A 19,039-nucleotide genomic window follows, 5' to 3' on the forward strand; every position below is an offset into this window, starting at 1 on the left:
TTGGCTATGTCTCATGATTGGGACCATCTCATTCCTATGTTAACCCCATCATGTTATGGTTATATGCGTTCATGGGTGTTATAACTTAGCAGCCATTCTGTAAGAATTTTTATACTTACGCACTTGAGAATCTTCTCCTGAGAGTAGTATGGTTATAAACAATGGAGTAGTTGGCACACAGCTCATTCCCTGCTAAAATTTTATGAGTTGCAGCTGGTGCTGCTGGGTACGAACTTTGGCTAATTAATTGATGAAGGCACCAAACTCTGTCCTTCATTTGAAGATGTAACAATTTGAAATTGTTCCAAAACTCCCAGATGTTATTTTTTAGTGTTTTATAGGCTACGGTGGACTCCGAAGCCCATGGCTAGCCTAAAGCATCAGTTTATTTCTACGCTAGCAGTAACTCAGCACCACCTTTTTGTTGTTTGGTTTTACGAAAAAAAAGTTTAAGTCATGACACGTTGATGAAGCTTTTATATCTGCTGTCGGCAGCTTCAACTTCTAATCCTTCTCCGAATCTGCAACTTTTCACCTTTGGTGGTTTTGTTTTACTTTTAATTTTGCTTCCTATATAATCTTCTTATACTTCTCTTAATAAAACTGGCGTTAGAAGAAAAAAAGCAAAGCTATCAGAGATGTTCGACATCATAATACGGCTAATTAATTGCCATAGTTCTGATGTTCTATACTTGTATGCTATGATGCTATTAAATCATTATTCCAACCAAATGGGAAGAAACTGAAAGACTGGAATCTGATGAATTCATAGAAGGAAAGGTTGAAAGAAACTTAAGGTCCTGCAACCTTGATTGTTTTGGTATTTGCAGGAACCCGGAACCCTAAACAGCAAGCTATGACTTGGTGAATCTTTACGTAGCATTAGTTGACTTTATTAATTGTAAGTAGCCCACTTGTTTCCTTGCAGAACCCAAATGATACCTGTTCGACGATTTGCTTGGGTCTTGTTTTCACGTACTTTGGCATTATTATATGAATATCGTCTCAGGGTAACCTAGCACAAAGCTTTCTGTTTATCAGACCATTCACCAAGTCAATCGAGGATTTGACAAATTTAAATGCATTTTGGTTTCCTGGCTTAGATAAGCTTCTTTTTTTTTTCTCTTCTTTTTCTGCTGGTGAGCTGAAAAGGCTCTTCAGGATGCGATCGGAAGGCATCTTCTTTTTCTTTATTCTGGATGAATGAATAAAGCTCAAGATTCCTTGTTTGAAGTATGTCTATTAGACAAAGTGAAACACAACCAATGTGATGAATGTATTTTAGTTCAGAATCACAAAGCCACGAAACATTTCATTCTTTGGATGATGCTAATCCTTAAACTGAATAGTAAACACACAGAATTCTTAAACTGAAGAAAGAAGTTTGATCATTATACCAAATATTCAAATGCATATAAATGATGACAAGGAAGTTTATAAGTGAGAAACTATCAGGGGAACATGATCATGTCTCAACTTGATTACATGAAATATTTGACCAACAAGAAGAAGTGCAAAAATTGCAGTTTAATTACATATCACAGCTGACATAATTAAATGAAGCATAGCACACAGAGAAGCCAACTTATTATAGAAATGCCGTCAACTCTGATGACACTACTTTATTGAAGAGCGAGTAAGAATATGAAGAATCAAGAAATCAATATACAGCTACTACAAGACTGAAAGCAAACTCTTATACATTACAGCAAATTCATATGTATGCTTAGAAATAAATCAATTATTCCACACTTAATCCATTTTAATGTCCAGAATCTCAGATGTACAATGAGACTGTCCAGTAGAAGCTCGAGTCACATAATGCTAGGGATAATGCTCGCCGTGTCAAGTTTACTTTATAGTCAAGAAAATATGAACTGAAAGTAACAGATTGTTTCACAAATTAGGGAGAAACAAATGCAGATAATATTTGAACGCATATAACACTTAACAAGTAATTAGGAGAGAAAAAAAAATCACCTACTCCGAGAGAGTGAAATAGCCAGTGTCTGAAAAAGGACTTCCATATTTGTCTACTGTACTATTATCATGCCCATTACTGAATACTAAATTGAAGTCATTAGCTTATTTCCATGAACCAATACTATCATATAATTAATGTAGAATGATTACCTTTTTTTTTTGGCTCTTTCAATGTATGAGAGAGAAAAGCTACATAACAATTCAGCCAAACCAAAGAATTGGCATTTTATGCAACGTGGAATCACTCATTCCACCTCAAATTTCTCGAACTGTCACTCCAGATCTCCAATGTGGAATTACAATGAAAAGTAAACAATAAGTTCTCTCAACTTATAAACAAGGAAAGCCATATTGGTTAAAGAAAATCATTTGCTTTGAAATCAAAATATATTTAGAGTTCTATAAAGAGCCCACAGCCAAGAGAGATGAATTGTATCTCAATTTCTAGAGAAGGAACTTCTCAACAATGCACCTATTAATCTACACAAATGTTCTATCCAACCACCCTCAAGTAGAAACATGAAAAAGAGCTCCTCAATCTCCAGCTCTTTAAGCTTAAACCTCAGTCTCCAGCCAAGAGCAAGCACATCATGCATCCCCTTTTTTTTTGCTAAGACGGGGGATTCATATTGTTCTAGTAATAAATACATCCAAAAAAGTCAGAAAGTAACGTGCCTCGAAAGGCCCTCGGAGCAAGCGTCAAGTCAGTCCATAGCACACCATCTAAGTGGTCACCCATGAAGGAGGCCACCCAGTTCGTAGCCCCGTTTGCCTCATGGTAGATGTGCCTTGCAACAAAGAAGCCGCCCACTCTTGCCAGACTCAAAAATCCTACAACAAGGGGTGTGTACCCACCCCCTCACCTGCCCCTGGATCAATCCAATTGCCATAGCAAAGTCACCCTCAACCAAGATGAAGTCAGCTCTTAGAGAGTGCCATGTATAACTAACGCCTACCTAAGCTGCCCACAGGGCTGAGGTATCGAAGATCGGACTTCTGCCAACTGCTATGAATCTAGAGTTCGAGCCTCTGATCACAAATCCTACTTTGCTTCTACTGTCGTCGTCTATCACATAGCCATCAAAGTTGACCTTGAGGAAACTTAAGGATGGGGACTCCCAAATGATGAACGTCGTCTGCATCGCTGCAAGAGCTAAAGAAGAGTCCCAGGTGCCCCGAGCTATCAAAGATTCTCGAACAATATAGGAATGGGTGATCTGGGCGGTTAATTGCTATCCCCAAAAGTTCAGGCATTCTTATCCAACCAGATATGATAGGCAACTATAATGGTGATAGATCTGGAGGGCGACCTGTTAGAGCTAGTCCTCAGGTACACCAGAAAGGTATCAACTGGGGTTGCCGACTGAAGCACCTTCTAAGGGATGCCAGTTAGTCTCCACACCCGCACTGCTCTCCCACAATGGAAGAGGACATGGTCAATAGATTCCTCTACTCGCAGCAGGGGCAGGCTAGCAGGATGCTCAATCTTCGTTTACTCAGAATATCCCTGGTCGAAAGGCGACCCCAAGTTACCTTCCAGATAAACAGGGCTACTCTCGGGCGGACACCAAGCCTCCAAATCCAAGCACAATCTCGCCTCTGTGTAGGCTCTCCTCTAAAGAGGTCATAAAGATCCCTGGCCCTCACCCTTGACTGCAAGTAGATCTCTAGACCCTCACATCGGGAACACTGTGTCTAGGATAGCAAGGGACCACATCCTCTCAGCTAACTGCTCCCCAAGCAGCTGGACAACCAAGCTAGTGTTCCACCACCTCTCTCTGGACAAAAATCGTGCACAAACCTGCATGCTATCCTCCATCTTGGTGTTGACTGTGGTCAACCACTACCTCAAAGGAAGATCATCCACCCAAGTGTCCCTCATTCCATTCACACTATGCCCGTCCCCAATCAGCTATCTCATGTTGGCCATCATTGTCGAGGCATGTGTGCAGATCTTCCTTCAAATAAAGGAGCTACTCCAACCAACCTGAATCTCAACAGCTGAAATCCATGGGCCGCACTTAGTCCTCATCAGAGAATTTCAGAGGCTATTAGTCTCAAGCAAATACCTCGCAGCATACCTAGCTATCAAGGCCTCTCTCCTGACCAGCAAGGATTGGATGCCTAGTCCGCCTTCTCACAACGATTGGTAGATTAAGCCCCAAGCAACTAGATGTACCCCGCCCCCACCACTATGCGAACCCTACAAGAAATTTCGAAACATCTACTTAAACTTCATAAGAGAGAATCTCAGCAAAATAGTGTGGGACCTAAGATAGACTGGCATAGAGTTGAGGACAGAGCTCACCAGAATCAACCTGACCATCATAGATAAAGATGTAGCCTGCCAACCCTCAAGCCGCTCCTGAATGCTCTACAGCATACTAGCACACTCAGCCCACTGAAGCCTCCACTCGATGATAGGCATGCCCAACATGCATCCTTTGAAAGCATAATGTGTCAATTTAACCTTGAACACTATAGTAGAGTCAAATATTTGCTGTTATACTTAGCCAGATATGGAGATAAATTCTATATTGAAACAAATCAAAGGGATAGTAACCACAAATAATTTGAAAGTGTAACCTGATCATAAATATGGATGCAAGCCAGCATAAAAAGTTCAGCATATTCTTGCATATTATTCCATGAAATCTTCTTTGCTTGTGGATTAATCCCTCGTTGGTTTAAATTTGCATATCGATCCCTAAAATTACATCTATTAGACATTATGTGTAGGGGATAGAGAGTTCACCATATAAATGAATAGAAATATTCATTCCAACCACTATTAACTTAAACTACGGGGCCATATATGCAAATGGGAATTATATGCGAAGATAAAAAAGACTGGAGGGACTAATACACAAAATACCATTACTTGATTACAAGAAAAATTGCTGAGATATTTTAACTATAGAAAAGTTAAACTTCTACTAGAGAATATTCGGTGAATACTTATTCCAGATGCGATTAATTAGACCTCAGGGGCTCACATGCAATAAATTATGTAATAGCATGGATCCATATGCAAATTTAAATAGTTGAGAATTTCATATGCAAACTAAGAAATTTCAGGGACTACAATGTAAGAAAAACAAACAAGATATCTGCAAACTTAAACCCACTTAGTTTCAGTAGAGATTTTGGGAAACTAGCAAACAATGTAGATAATTGAAGTAATTAGTGGATACCACATTACAAACTCATAATCCTTAATTGGTAACTCAAACAGTTTGCTTAGACTACCCAGCTAGGGCTCCACCTTTGCCATAGCCCATAAGGCTCCCAGTAAATTACTACCCCCTCAAAAGTCATTGTTTGGAGATCAACTCCCATAGGTCTATCTTCAGAAGCAGGGATTCTCAAACATGTTTTCGAATCCATTCCGTAATCACAGTCCCACTCCCTCCTTTTTCTAATATCCTATACCAACTCAGAAAAAAAGAAGAAGACTATATCATTTCGAGTGGGTTGGGGTTTTAAAGAGCATAGGGTCCATCAAAATGGGCAATGGTCCTTATAATGAATGTCAAAGCTGCAAATGGAGCAGCCTTAGTTTGCATTAACAGTAGACAGACACTGGGGTGTTTTACATGGCAGCAAAGAAAACTGTTATAGTTGTCACTGAGTCCAAGTCATGACTCAAACAATTTAATAACCAAGGCACTAGCTTTTACAGAAAACTTTGCAACTAGTGGAAAATTGTTGTTAACATCTCCAAGTATCATCCATCCTTCAAAGTTCAAAAGTTTAAGTGGTCAATGCGCTGGCTGGTATAGGAAAATAGCTAGCGATGCTGGAAACACAATCTATACTTACGCAATTGATTATGGAGTAACACCATGTCTTGTATCATGCTAATGATAGTACGTCCTAATAACTTTTTTAACAAAAATTTACAAATATGCATATCATCAGTTGCTGTAGCCATTTACTTGCAAAAAGTATGGACTTATCAATGATTCCACATCTTTTCACAACAAAAAGGGCATGAATTTAGGTATAATGATTATTTCTCCTTGTAACTATCTGTCAATAATAGACATGGATATAGAAATGTATCTAACATTGGAGTTTATAATGAGTATACGGTCTGATTGGGGGTAAAAAAATCCACTGCAAAGCGAAAACATGAAACTCCATTAGTTGAAACATATTTCTTTAACCAACTCTTTATTACTCTGCATAAACTGAAAATTTAAAAACTTACTCTTAGTTTTGGTTTCGGTGAGGACCATGCGAGCGTGTTTAGTCCTACATCGGCTATGCAAGGGTAGATCTTGGATACTTACATAGGGTCAAGAAACCCAAATGATAACTTTCTGTTAGCTTTTTTAGGTAAGATCTTGGGTTGTTACAAAATGGTATCAAAGCAAATCCAGTTCATAGCCCATGTGGATTAGCAAATACTGCAGCACAAACCCATTGTGATTAGATTTGAATGGACTTGGACCCTTATACTAACGAGGATGCTAGGGCTTAAACAGGGATAGTATGTGAGGACCCGTGTAGGCATGTATTTAGTTCCACGTCGGCTATGCATTGGGTAGATCTTAGATATTGATTCAAGGCCATGAAATCCAAATAATAACTTCCAGCTAGCCCTTTTGGGCAAAATCCTAGGTTGTTACAATTTCAGCAAGATCAAACTATCACTGGTTCCAAAGTTTGATGGTCTCAGCTATACTGCCAAATTTGAGATGAATTTGATGCAGAAAGCCAAAAATATGAACTTAAATAGGGTGAATGTAGATATTGTTCTACATAACTCTATCTTGTCTAGACATCTAAAATGCTTAAACTGTTATGCATCATTTCTTCATATTATTGTTTGAAAGAAACCTAAGAATGACAATGAAAATTGCCTATGTAAAGAGCACAAGAATCATCAAAAGGATGTACATTTCCCCCAAATGTGTTTAGAATCTAACTTCCTTGATAATTCCAAATCTTCTTAATGCTTGCAAAAGCTAAGTATAATTATTACCAACATTTCAAGAAATGAAAAAATACAGACGCTAGCATAAACATCCCGTATAAAAAATAATTTGGTTACAGAGATCAATTTTGATGAACTCCAGAACAAATAGCAGTTTGGATCAGTGAAACATCTTAATATCAATTTCTGGATTTTGGAGGAACCACAATCCATGAAACATATAATTGAGGATCTAAAAGAAAGGAAAAGGAAGTAGACGACTTTCAGTTTTAATTTACCATTTGACTAAGACATTATAAAAAAAATTGAAACCTAAGAATCCTAATGGAACTTGATAAGTACATGCTATACCTATAGAAAATCTACACAAAAACAAAAAAATTAAAAAAAGGGAAAAGAGTTAAAATGCTACCCTATGCTGCATTGAACAAGTGACCTCTCTTGTGTCATGACAACTGGTAAGGGTTGCACTCTGTTAAATACATAACGGGTAATCATTGCCATTAGATTTTCTCTTGAAAAATAATGATTATATTGGTGATCTAACAGACATTAATTTTGAAATATAAGGACTTAGAAACACATCAGACAAGTTAGCGTTACAGTTCAAAATTCTCGCCAAACAAGAGAAAAGTAGCAATAACCTAACGGGATAAGAAATACCAAGATGATTCCTCTAATATCATAGTGCATATTCCTACTGGATTCAGTGTCCTTTGTCGCAAACTACAGAACAGTATAAAGAATACCAAGTAAATAAAATTTAAAAAATTATCTCCTGTATCATTTAAAAACTCTCGTGTCCCACAGGACATCTAACAAGGCTTGCACTCTGTTAAATACATAACCGCTCTTAGAATTTCTCTTTATAAATAATGATTATATTGGAAATCTAACGGACATCATAATTTTGAAATATATGAATTTAGGTAGGCATCCGACAAGTTAACATTACAATTCAAAATCCTTACCAAATAAGAGAAAAGTAGCAACAACCTAACAATATAAGAAAGATTGAGGTAATGCCTCTAATATGATAGTGCATATTCCTACTGGATCCAGTGTACTTTGTCACAAATTACAGAACCCATATCAAGAATACCATGTCAATAAAATTTAAAAAACCGCACATCTCCTGTATCATATACATTTTAGCGCAAGACAAGTAAAGAGCATACAACTTAAAGAAAGAATATCTTTATACAGAATAAATAGCATGCAAATAACTTATACATGGAGAAGATCAAATACGTACAATGCTTTAAAAGCTTCAGGGCGCATCCTTGACTCAACTTCCAAGTGGCTCCTGCAGTCCTCCTATATGCTTAGATAATCCGTAATCTCCATCCTCAAACTTGCTGGGACCTAGCTGTTGAGAGTGATGGATAAGTAAAGCCATTCCATCCTTTTGCCCATCTTAAGGCACACATCAACTATTCTATTGAATGTGCATCTATTCTCATTCCAACTTCATCAAAAATCAAGAAAAGTTTTTAGACAATCGTTCCAATAACCTATGCTGTTCATCCTCAGAAATGCCAGGATTGAGCTGCTGAAGGTTACATATGAATGAGTTTGCTTCATCCTTCCTCCCTTGCTTACAATACCCATCTACTACGGAGTTGTATGTGCTCTCATGTGGCTTGCAGCCATGCTTGATCATATAGCGAACTACATCAATAGCTTCTACGAACATAGAATTTGCTACATAACTTGCAACAAAAGTATTATAGGTTACAATATCAGGCCTTAGACCTGAAGCCTGCAGCTCTGAGAATATCCTTGAGGCATCTTTCATACGACCCTGCTTGCCATAGGCATAAATGACGGTGTTATACGAATAAAGATCAGGACACCCACCTTTCAACCTGATTTCCCTAAGAATCCTTTCACATCTCTCAGAGTCTCTTAACCGACTATACATATTGATCAGGCAATTGTATGTAGTCAAGGAGGGTGTAAAACCACCTGCCCTCATGAATTTCATTATCTCATCTACTTTCACAACAATTTGCCTCCTACCATAGATAGATACCATTGCATTTAAAGTAGTTATGTCAGGGGAACAACCTCTTTTTCTCAGCTCCAAGAAAGCCCGTTCTGTTTCAGCTAGGAGATCACTCTTGCTGTTGACTAACACAAGTGTTTTCAAAAGCATGTTGTGTGGCTCTATTTTCCTGGCATATATATCTTCTGACAGAGCATGCATTCGATCCAATTTCTTTGCATTGGCATAAGCATGCAGCAATGAGCAGTAAGTGAGCTCATTGGGCTTACAACGTCCATCCTTCATCTCAGAGAGTATCTTCTCTGCTTGTTCCCAAAGTCCTCCACGAGCCAATGCAGCCAATACAGCATTGTAAGTGGAAAGATCTGGCCCAATGCCAGCAGCAAGCATCCTCTTATATATTTCCATAGCTTGGTCAAATGAGCCGCATCGGCTATAGGCACTGATCAAGGTATTATATGTGTCCCTCTCAGGTACAAAACCAGCTCTCTTCATCTCCTTGAACACTCCTGAAACCTCAGACTCCATCCCATTCTGACCAAACACAGCCAGCAGTGAGTTCCAAGTGACTATATCTGGTGAGAAGCCACGAGACCTAAGTTCCTCAAAGACTCTCATCATCTCCTCAAACTTTCTCCGATTGCCATGCATCTTGATCAAAGCATTGAAGGTGCACAGATTCGGTTTGCACCCTTTGCTCTCCATCTCTTCATAAATCCTCATGGCAAATTCATCCTTTCCTGCCTTCTCAAACCCTGATAACAGAGTGGTGTAAGTAATAACATCAGGTTTGATTCCCTTTGCCTCCATCTGCTCCTTGAGTTCCATTGCCTCATCCAAAACCCCATGCTTTGCATAAGATGATATCAACGAATTGTAGGTTACGATGCTCGGAGGGAAGCCATTTGCTTCCATCTCCCGAAGAACATCCATTGCCTCCTCATGCCTTTGAGACTTCCCATAAACATCAAGCAACACGTTGTAAGTCACCTTATCAGGCGCAAAACCCATCGACTTCATCTCAGTGAAGATATCAGCGGCCTCCTCATACAGCGAGCCACGGCGGCAGCAGCTGATGAGAGTGTTATATGTGTATCGGTCAGGAAAAATCCCATCTTTCTTCATGGCATCGACAAGGGCCACGACCTTGCTCCACGGCATGAAGAGCTTACTGTAGACATTAAGAACTACATTGTAGGTGATGAGGGTTGGCTTGCAGCCTTCTTCCTCCATCCTCCGGAACACCAAAACCGCCTCCCGGAACCTCCTATTTCGGGCATACCCAGTGATCAAAGAGGTATAGGTGTAGACATCAGCAGGGCAGCCCAGGTCTTGGAGGGCTCGGAGTAGGGCGGCGGCGTCCGAAAGGCGGCCCTCTCGGCCGAGGATACTGATGACAACGGGTACGACAGGGCCGCTGCCGCCGGAGAAGAGCCGCGCGTCGCCGTGGGTGCGGCGGGCCCAGTTGAAGACTTCGATTGCGGTTTCCCACTTCTTGTGGAACGCCAGGCCTTCGATGATGCCGAGGAGGTCGGTGAGGAGAGACTCGACGACGACGCCGCCGCCGGCGTCGGGGTCGGAGGAGGGGGCCAAGGGTCGGAGGATTTCATCAAGATCCCGGGGGTCGTCGGAGGAGCGAAGGAGCGAGTAGAGGGCATGGTGGCCGCGGAGGGAGACGCAGGGGTCGACGGCCCAGGGCTTGCCGCGGTTGGGGTCGTGGGACCTTCCGAGGCGGGGCTTCCGGGAGGTGGGCGGAGGCCGCCGACGGCGGAGGGAGCGGGGGGCGGATGAAGTGGGAAAGGCGGCGTCTTTGGGGCTGGAAGGGTGGGGAAGGAGGTCTTGGAGGAGAGGGGTGAGGGGAGAACGGGCAGGGGAGGGGGGAGGAGGAGGAGAGGGGGCGGGGAGGTCTTGGAAGGGCGTTTTGGAGGGAGGGGGAGTTGGGACGCGGAGAGGGATGGAGAAGGAGAGCTTCTCGGCCATGAGAGGACAGAAGGTCTGGGGTTTTAGTCGGGGGATGGAAGGGGTTTCGGGAAATGGTAGGAAGAGGTGAAGAGCTTCCACAATGTTATCCAATATCTACCATGGAAAGGAGGCGAGGATTGGAATTGGGCTTTCCAAGATCAGTGACTTGTAGATATGGATGCGCTGAATGGGGCCAAAGCTGCGAGTCGGTTTATTTCCCAAGATTATTTGATGGAAAAACCTAATTCCAGTTGAATCTCACATTCTAAGAACGGAATTGAATCAATCAATAATTAAATCAATAATTCAATTTTTAAAAAAGATTTAAATATAAATTTATTAATTATGTTGTCTATAAGTGTATTTTAATATGTATACTTTAGAAAATTCTTTATACTTCTTTAGGGTAGGAGGGATTATTTTTTTTCACTTATTTTCTTTGAGAGAAGTAGGAGATATCTTGTCCTCAAAATCCATATATTCTCTTTGCTCTTTTCTTCATGTGCCACTACATTATTATAGTATTGATACCAAATTTGCAAGAAAAGAAAAAAAAAAAAGAGGAGGAGTTGGTCGTTTGAATTTTAGATAGGGTTGGAACTCGACCGAGTCAAGTCGGATTTTGATGGAGCTTATGCCTGATTTGGATAAGTTTTTTGAGTTTCAAGTTGAGCTGAAGTATGAATTTTTTTTCATGAGCAAACCAGGGTCTATATCCAAGATTGGTCTAAAGCCCAAATAAGTTCAACACAAATTGAACTCAGTCAGGCTTGACCCATCCTCGATATTAAGATGGTGATTCGTTGGGATGGGGAATGAGAGGAGGGGAGATTTTGAATGGAGGGAGGGAGAGAGGGAGGGGAGAGAGAGATAGAGGGGGAATTCAAGGGTGAAGGAGGATTGGCGAGAGGAGGAAGATGGGGGAGAGATAGGGCGGTTAGAGAGGGGTAGAGAGAGAAAGGGAGAGGGAGGGAGATGGAAGGGTGGAGAGGAAGGAGGAAGTGGGCAGAAGGGGGAGAGCTAAGATGGTTAGGCTAGGGGGCAAGTGGGTGGATTAGTAAGAGAAGAAGGGAGGCGAGGGCTAGGGCAGTTGGTTGGGATAGGGGAGAGGGGGCGAGATAACGTTGGAGATTCTAATCAAGATTGATTCTCTTTTGATTCATATCATGAATCAAAGCTTGCAAATCATGAGTTTGTTGTACAATCAATTTTTTTTATTAGTCTTCTTATACTTTGAAACTTTTTTATAATATACCTTTATTTTTCTTACCATATTTTTATTCTAATATATTCTATAACTCACGTTCGATAGAGATGGGGCATACAGAGTATCAGAAAGTGCGGATAAAATTTTACCATAACAAATAAAATTCTTTTCTATGTGTGATTATGTAGCGGTCGTAGTGATAGTAATTAAATCTCTAGTGGTAGAAGTGGAATTCCTTTACCTAGAATTAGGATTTGTAATAACAAAATATAATCTTAAAAGGCTCCGCCAATAGCACATCTGATGTTGCCAATAGCATAAATTTTGCCTAGAGATTTTTTTTGATTTTGCAGAGGGATAATTATCTAAGGTTATAGTTGATGACAGTGTACTCTGAAGATACAACAAACCACTATATATTCTCCTTGAAGTGCATTCTAACAAAGGAGAATCAAGATCGAACTCAAACTAGCTAATCCAGAAACAATGAAAATCAGTAAAGTAGATTGATGAAAATCTACATGAGAAATAATTACTGGTGCATCTAAGTACAATAATTAGAGGTACATCAATACGATTTTAAGAGAGGAGAGAGAAATAAAGATAAAACTAAATATTATCCATTGAGTAGAACAAGTTGTTTGGCTATCTAAGATAAGCATTTATATTTAAGTAGATATTTGTTTAGATTTATATCCAATATGAGATTATTATAAATAACAAAATTTTGAATTATATAAGTAATAAAACAACGCGCTCTTTGCCTCGGCCCTATTCATTGCCTCTAAAGTCTAAACCTGATACTTTGGTTTCTGAACTATGGAATAAGATTCTGGAATATTTCTTTTAGATGGAATATTATTGACCCGGTGGCTAATGATATCTACTTCCTTGTGAACTCTTTACTCCCTCTTCAGGATTTCTCTGTGAGGTCATTCTATAAAATTTTAAACTTTGGAGGTGTCTCTTTGAAGGGATTTATGAAGAGTTGGAAGCTAAGAATTTTAACTGTAGACACAGCCTGATAATAAGGGATCGGCCTCGTCCTTATTTCTATGTTATCTACAAGAGGGTGGAGAATTTGGCCAATAGGAAATTTTAATGGAAGAGTTAGATTTTAGAGATCTTGTTACTGATATATCTAAATATTGAAAGGATTGGGCTTCTATTGCATGCAGCTTCCAAATTATCCTTTGATTTGGATCATTTTGCTTCGTATCTTGTATTTGTTTCTTTTGTTCTTTGTTTCTCAACCTGTTTTCACTTCTATATCTCATGAAATGAATCCATGGAGACATCCATCTCTCTCATAGAGAACAAAAATATGAATTCCCTCAAAGGTAAAGTGTGAAAATATGTAGGACCCATTCGCCAATGCTTTTGTTTTTTTATTTTGATTTTCAAAATCCAAGTAGGAAAATGAACTAGACTGAACAATATATATATGATAAAATTCTTTAATTTTTTAAAATATTAAAAAATATTTAGAGCTTTTGTAGCAAAGATTTTTCTTTTAAAAAGAGTGAAAATAAAAAATTTAAGGAATGGCAGAAATTTTATACAAATTCGATATTTCACTAATTTGTAGAGAAACAAAAACACAAAATATATCAATATGCTAAATAGGCCTCTGTGGACCATCAAAACACTCCTCCTCTTCCTCATGAGCATCACATGCGCTTGGAGTTAGAAGACAACAATTAGCAGAAAATGTTCCTTAATATATGAACCAGCCCAATCAACTTTTGTTGAGCATAAAATGGTTATTAGTCCATTCTTCGGGCGAGGCACAGTCCAATCGAAGGTACAATGCCAGGACAATTAAAATGGCTTATGTTGAAACGCGAAGGTAGCAATATTTTTTTTGACGTTGGTGTAAAGCTGATCATGGGCTGGGCTTGGGCACAGAAAATATCAAATTTTACATAGACCTGGCCTGAAGCCTAAGTAAAAATGAATAGAGTTTTGACCTGAGGTCCGGCCCATGATTAGCTCTACAGTGGTGATGGCTTCTTTTGCACCGGTTATATCCAAAAGGCATGTGCACAAGGCAAGAAATTAATTGCTGATTTGTGCAGTGCTTCAAGTAAAATGCAAAAAGTTTGGAAACACGCCTCATTGGAATATAAAAATTGCTAATATTGTTAATAAAGTTAGCATGGTTGGTGGGACTTTAGAAATTTCCACATTAAGGCATCACCAAATCTAAAGTAGCACTAGGATACCTAGTTACTGATATCCTACAATGTAAAGACTAAGCCTAACTAATCAACCAATAAGAAAGATGGCTAGCCATGTCCTAATTAATTGATTAAATGACTTTTTGTGTTTGAAAGGTACATTCACTTTGCATTATCTATCATTTTAATCTTCTAAGAACAGCTAGCTAAGAATAAAAATTTCACACATGCCTTAAGTGGTATTAGGGTGGTATTAAACAAAGATAATGTGTGCAAGAGCGCATGAAGCAAAAGATGGTGCTAGGTCACTTCTAACATAGTAAGCCAAAGTTTGCAAGAAATGGATGGTCAAATAAGTTAGGCATGCCCTATAACTGCTTTTTGGAAAATAAAAAAAAAAACAATATTTCTCAAACTTAGGTAGATATTATGATCATGTGGCCCACACCAACCACAGCTTAGTTCATCAAGCACCATTCTCCACCTGGATGAATCCCTTTTTTTTTTAATCTTTTTTTCCCTCTCTTTTCTTTTATTTTTGAGCAAAAAATTGTAGATCCATCCCTTTTCTTGGTTGTTAGGTCTATCCTATTTCATTTTGTTCCAGGAAGAAGTCCTTGATTCAACTTAAGTTCATGTGCATGACAGAACATTGAGAAGGTTTTGGAACTTGAAATATGAAACAATATGGGTGTGATATGAACATATGCAACGCAAGATTGAAGAGATGCTGGAGATATAGATAAGGCTAAGTTGTATGTTTCATGTAACAATGAGAGGCCAAATATAGACATTACGATATGAATATTAATGGAATTGTTAGATGGCTTATTTAAAGCCACCAACACAAGTTGCTCGTTGGATTGGACCTTTCCTGTATCCAATTTAATACAAGATAACATACCAAAAGTGATCAAGTTGCAACCCTATGAGATCTCTCTCTCATTCCCTAGCAGAGTACCATGACAAAATTAGGTAGTGCTAAAAGGCTCAATTGGCTATCATGAAACTAATAAATATTAAGCTTATGGCAAATTAATGGTCAGGCCTAGGTCTAAGCAACTAGATAAAATGTGGTTTCAGGCCAAATCTGAAATATTGAGGTATAATGGCTTATGTGTTTTCTAGCCAATATTGAGGTATAGTCTCTCTTTGGATATATAATTGATTTATTACATCAAAATAATCTTTGGGCGCTTGTCACTTATATTCTTAATATTTAATCACATCATTTCCACTACATTTATGGTTTTGAGGTCTCGATATTGAAATTGTATTTTAGGACAGTTTTAACACTAAAATTGCATGTTGACATTCAATTTGTTATAAAGGAAAATATTTTTTTCTTTCAAGATACATGGTTTAAATTTTTCTTTCATCTACATGCACACTTAAGCATCTGACCATGAATAATAAATATATTTCTTAAAGAAGGATATCATCAGCTACAAGGAGGCTCACATGCTACGGAGTTTTCATTGATTCATGCTACGTATAAACAGTTTTTTTTTACATATATGAGTAGATTTAAATTTTAATATAATTAAAGGAGTAAATATTTAATTTTTTTATATTAATAAAGGTATAGAGATAAGTAAGCTTTTTGTTGTCCATGTTTAAATCTTTCACAAATACTATTGGGATGCCACCAATAAGGTTTGAATCTCCACATATGAAATGTGATGCTAGCCATTTAAGCTAAATCTAGTTTGCAACTAGTGATTATATATGAATCACACATGATGATCTAACGAATATAAATTCTAAATTTGTCCTTCTCTCCCTATTTTGATTTTTAAGCATTAGGCAAATCGGACTGGCTAATCTGTTACCTAAACAATTAACCTTCATCGTATGTGATATTTGCCTTGGAGTATGAGGCCGATAAGATCATTTAATATCACAAAAAAACTTAATGAACATTGTTGATGGAGCTTTGTAGGCGGAAGTTGTCAAAGAAAACATTAGGTACATATTGTCCATCTCACGACACCATGGTTGTATATATGTAACTAAAATAATTGCAGACATGGTATCTGAAAAAAATTTCATTTGTTGATTTATTTCTTTAAATTAACCTACTCGCTATATTTTATCCACCATCTAATTCTAATTACTAATTATAGCAGTGCCACATTAACTCAGAAAAAATCGCTCCAAAAAGTCTCTCATTCCACGATACTAGACATCCAAAGTCCAGTAAATTTATTTTTTAAAATCATCAGTGCCTTTTATGTTGAGAAAACTAAAATTAAACCACGAATATCTTTTCTCTCTCATCCTTCTCTCAGAACTATTTCTCTCTTCCTTCCTCTTAATCCTCGATCCTAGTTTATATATCTAAGTTAAAATAGTTGCGACTTTAGTTACTGTTGAATTCCCCTTAAACTTCCTACTTTCGCTTACTACAGGCCAGTTTGCATCAAATCGCCATATCAAGAAAGTCCAACTAATTTGAGCTCGTCACACGTACAATAGTAACAATACAGTAGAAACGTTACCACCTCGTTTTGACAAAGCCTGGTCGTTGCATTATGCGGTGTTTGATCCAAGCCATAAAAAAAAGAACTCCAGACCCAAAGCTAACAGTATTCATGTAGTCCTACGTAATAAGCCTCTCTTCTCTCCCTCATCCGTCCAACCCTTTCTTCGCTCTCCTCGACCAGGGCTCTTCCAGTATGGTTGGCAAACCCAAGCCTGCAACATCAGCACCAAACCAACTTAGTTAACAGTTCTAAAACAAAAGAAGATTCACAAAATAGCAACTTAATTAATTATTACCGGACATAGAAGAACCAGAACCAATTCCAATCTCCTCCTCCCTCTCGTCACCAGCACCATCATCATCACCATCATAATTCCCAGGTTTGGTCTTTATCTTCTTGGACGTAGCCAAGCTAGCAAAGAGCCCAGCTTTGCTCATCTGCTTGTTGATCATACGGGCTGCATGGTATGGAACCTTAGCTCGCCGCCTTCTCTCATCGTATTCCTTCCCATGGAACCACCCATTCACAAACATGATGCAGTCCATCAGGCTCTCCTTCGCCATCCCCTTCATGTCGTACGCCTGCGAACGCCGCCAGAGGCTCTTCCCATGGCCGTTCACGGGGCGTGCCAGAGCCAAAGCCCGTGTCGCGTCGCTGATGGCTGCGTCGGGTTCTCGCAGCAGGAGGTAGCACTGCGCCCTGTTGCTATATAGAACTAGCCTCTCCTTCCTCCTCTTAAATGGGCACAGCTCCAATGCTTCCGTGTACCTAACCATGGCCTCCTCGACATCGCCCGACCAAAACCTCTCGTTCCCTTTTTGCTTCTTTATGGCCGCCAAGGCTTGTCTCTCTATGACTTCCTCCTTTGGCATCACCTCCTCTCTCTTTTTTCTCTCCACCTTTAAGTCCCACATGCTTTTGATGGCTCTCTCCGCCTCCCCGCCAACTTTAACTTCATGATCAAAATGAAGGAGTAGTGCCTTCGTGATCCTGTCTCCGAGCTTTCTCCTCGCACCCAGGCTTCGGAGCTCCGCCAGGTCTACGAGACATGGCGCGGCGGCCTCCATGACCTTGCGGCGAGTGTTGAGATCCTCGATGAGATATAGGAGGCAGTCGATGCCCATGTATTGCCAGTCATCGGAGGATCTAGAGAGATCGCAGAGGCTCGTGACCACCTCTCGGCACCCGGCTATGGCTTCCCTCCCGACCTCGCTCCGACAGAGTATTCTCATCAGCCCGACCCCCGCCGGGGAGTCGCCATTAACTAGCCCTCCCCACATCCGGCACAAATCTTTCAAGAAACCAACGTCCCGGCAAATTAGATCATGGGATGTCTTATTCCTGACGGCGAAGCAGCTTAGCAGGTAGAGGCACCAGCACTGGAGCTGGCTGGCCCACTCCTCGGCCTTTCGGTTCTCCATCTCCGCCCCTCCAAGCCCTCTCGTCAGGAGGTCCCGGTGGTACTGTTCCCGCTCGTCTGGCGGCACGCCGACGAACTGGTTGTAGACGGTGTCGAGGCAGGTGGAGGCGACACGCATGGCGAGGGGCACCAGCTCGTCGGCGTGCCGGAGAGCAGCAGGGAAGGTGGTGTCGTAGCTGGCGAGGTGGCCGATGGCACGGACGGCCACCCGCTGCTCGACCCAGGTCATGGATCCCCGGAGCAGGCCGACGAGCGGCGCGACAGCGCCGGCCTCGACGGCCAGGCCAGCGAGGGCGGGAAGGCGGATGGTGTAGGAGCCGAGGACGTGGGCGGCGTAGTAGGGGATGTAGATGTTCTGGTGGCCGAGGAGCCAGGCGGGGTCGGCGAGGGCCTTGGTTACGAGGAGAGACATGCAGCGAAGGGCCCCGGCCATGGGAAGCTCGGGGTCCTCGGGATGGTTCATGGCGATGCTCCAGAGGGCGCTCATGACGAGGACATGCGACTGGTCGTCGCGGTGCGGCATCTCGTGGAAGAAGGTGGCGAGCGCCGAACGCCGGAGCCGGGGGTTTGGCTCCCTTATGGCGCAGAAGAAGCAGCAGAAACTGGAGTTGTAGCATGAGGGCTCCTCTTCCTCATCTATTGTTATGCTGCTGCTGCTGCTGGTCTTCTTGTTGAGCTGCTTTTTGTTGCAGCAGTTTAAATCCATGATTTCTTTCTATGATTTAGAGCAGTAGAAGAAGAGAGGAGGGGGGAGGGAGATTTATGGGAGAAGGTGGAGAAAGGAGGAAGGTCTAGGAGATTGGTGGAAGGAGGGGATGACACCCAGCGGCGCATGAGAAGGGTGACATGAT

The 19,039-nt window shown here is 40.6% G+C and overlaps 2 protein-coding genes across 7 annotated transcripts; both read right to left on the minus strand.

The window, feature by feature from the left end:
- Positions 1–2,338: 2,338 nt before the first annotated feature.
- Positions 2,339–11,043, minus strand: LOC103707391 (Pentatricopeptide repeat (PPR) superfamily protein). Of its 6 annotated transcripts, none has more exons than XM_008791850.5 (3): positions 8,181–11,043; positions 4,292–4,425; positions 2,339–4,186 (listed from the first exon to the last, which is right to left on the minus strand). In XM_008791850.5, exon 1 carries the CDS (start codon positions 10,911–10,913, stop codon positions 8,406–8,408), a length of 2,508 nt encoding a protein of 835 aa, XP_008790072.2. In that variant the 5' UTR covers positions 10,914–11,043; the 3' UTR covers positions 2,339–4,186; positions 4,292–4,425; positions 8,181–8,405. The 6 variants fall into 6 exon arrangements, with proteins under 6 accessions (XP_008790072.2, XP_026660578.2, XP_088557182.1 ...); XM_026804777.3 differs by having other exon boundaries at positions 2,339–3,984; positions 4,065–4,425; XM_088701056.1 differs by having other exon boundaries at positions 4,292–4,461.
- Positions 11,044–16,719: 5,676 nt separating this feature from the next.
- Positions 16,720–19,039, minus strand: LOC103707390 (uncharacterized). Its single transcript, XM_017842861.4, has 2 exons — positions 17,064–19,039; positions 16,720–16,979 (listed from the first exon to the last, which is right to left on the minus strand). The coding sequence occupies exons 1-2, from the start codon at positions 18,892–18,894 to the stop codon at positions 16,912–16,914; spliced, it is 1,899 nt and encodes a 632-aa protein (XP_017698350.3). The 5' UTR covers positions 18,895–19,039; the 3' UTR covers positions 16,720–16,911.

This window comes from Phoenix dactylifera, chromosome 7, assembly GCF_051530095.1.
Source record: "Phoenix dactylifera cultivar Ajwa chromosome 7, Ajwa_hap1_PhDact_Kaust_v1.1, whole genome shotgun sequence".
In the NCBI taxonomy this organism is placed as follows: domain Eukaryota; kingdom Viridiplantae; phylum Streptophyta; class Magnoliopsida; order Arecales; family Arecaceae; genus Phoenix; species Phoenix dactylifera.

Coding starts and splice junctions, on each gene's coding strand:
- LOC103707391 (XM_008791850.5), bottom strand. CDS start 10,913: ATGGCCGAGAAGCTCTCCTTCTCCATCCCTCTCCGCGTCCCAACTCCC.
- LOC103707390 (XM_017842861.4), bottom strand. CDS start 18,894: ATGGATTTAAACTGCTGCAACAAAAAGCAGCTCAACAAGAAGACCAGC. Junction 16,980..17,063: donor TTCTGGTTCTTCTATGTCCG/GTAATAATTAAT, acceptor CTGATGTTGCAG/GCTTGGGTTTGCCAACCATA.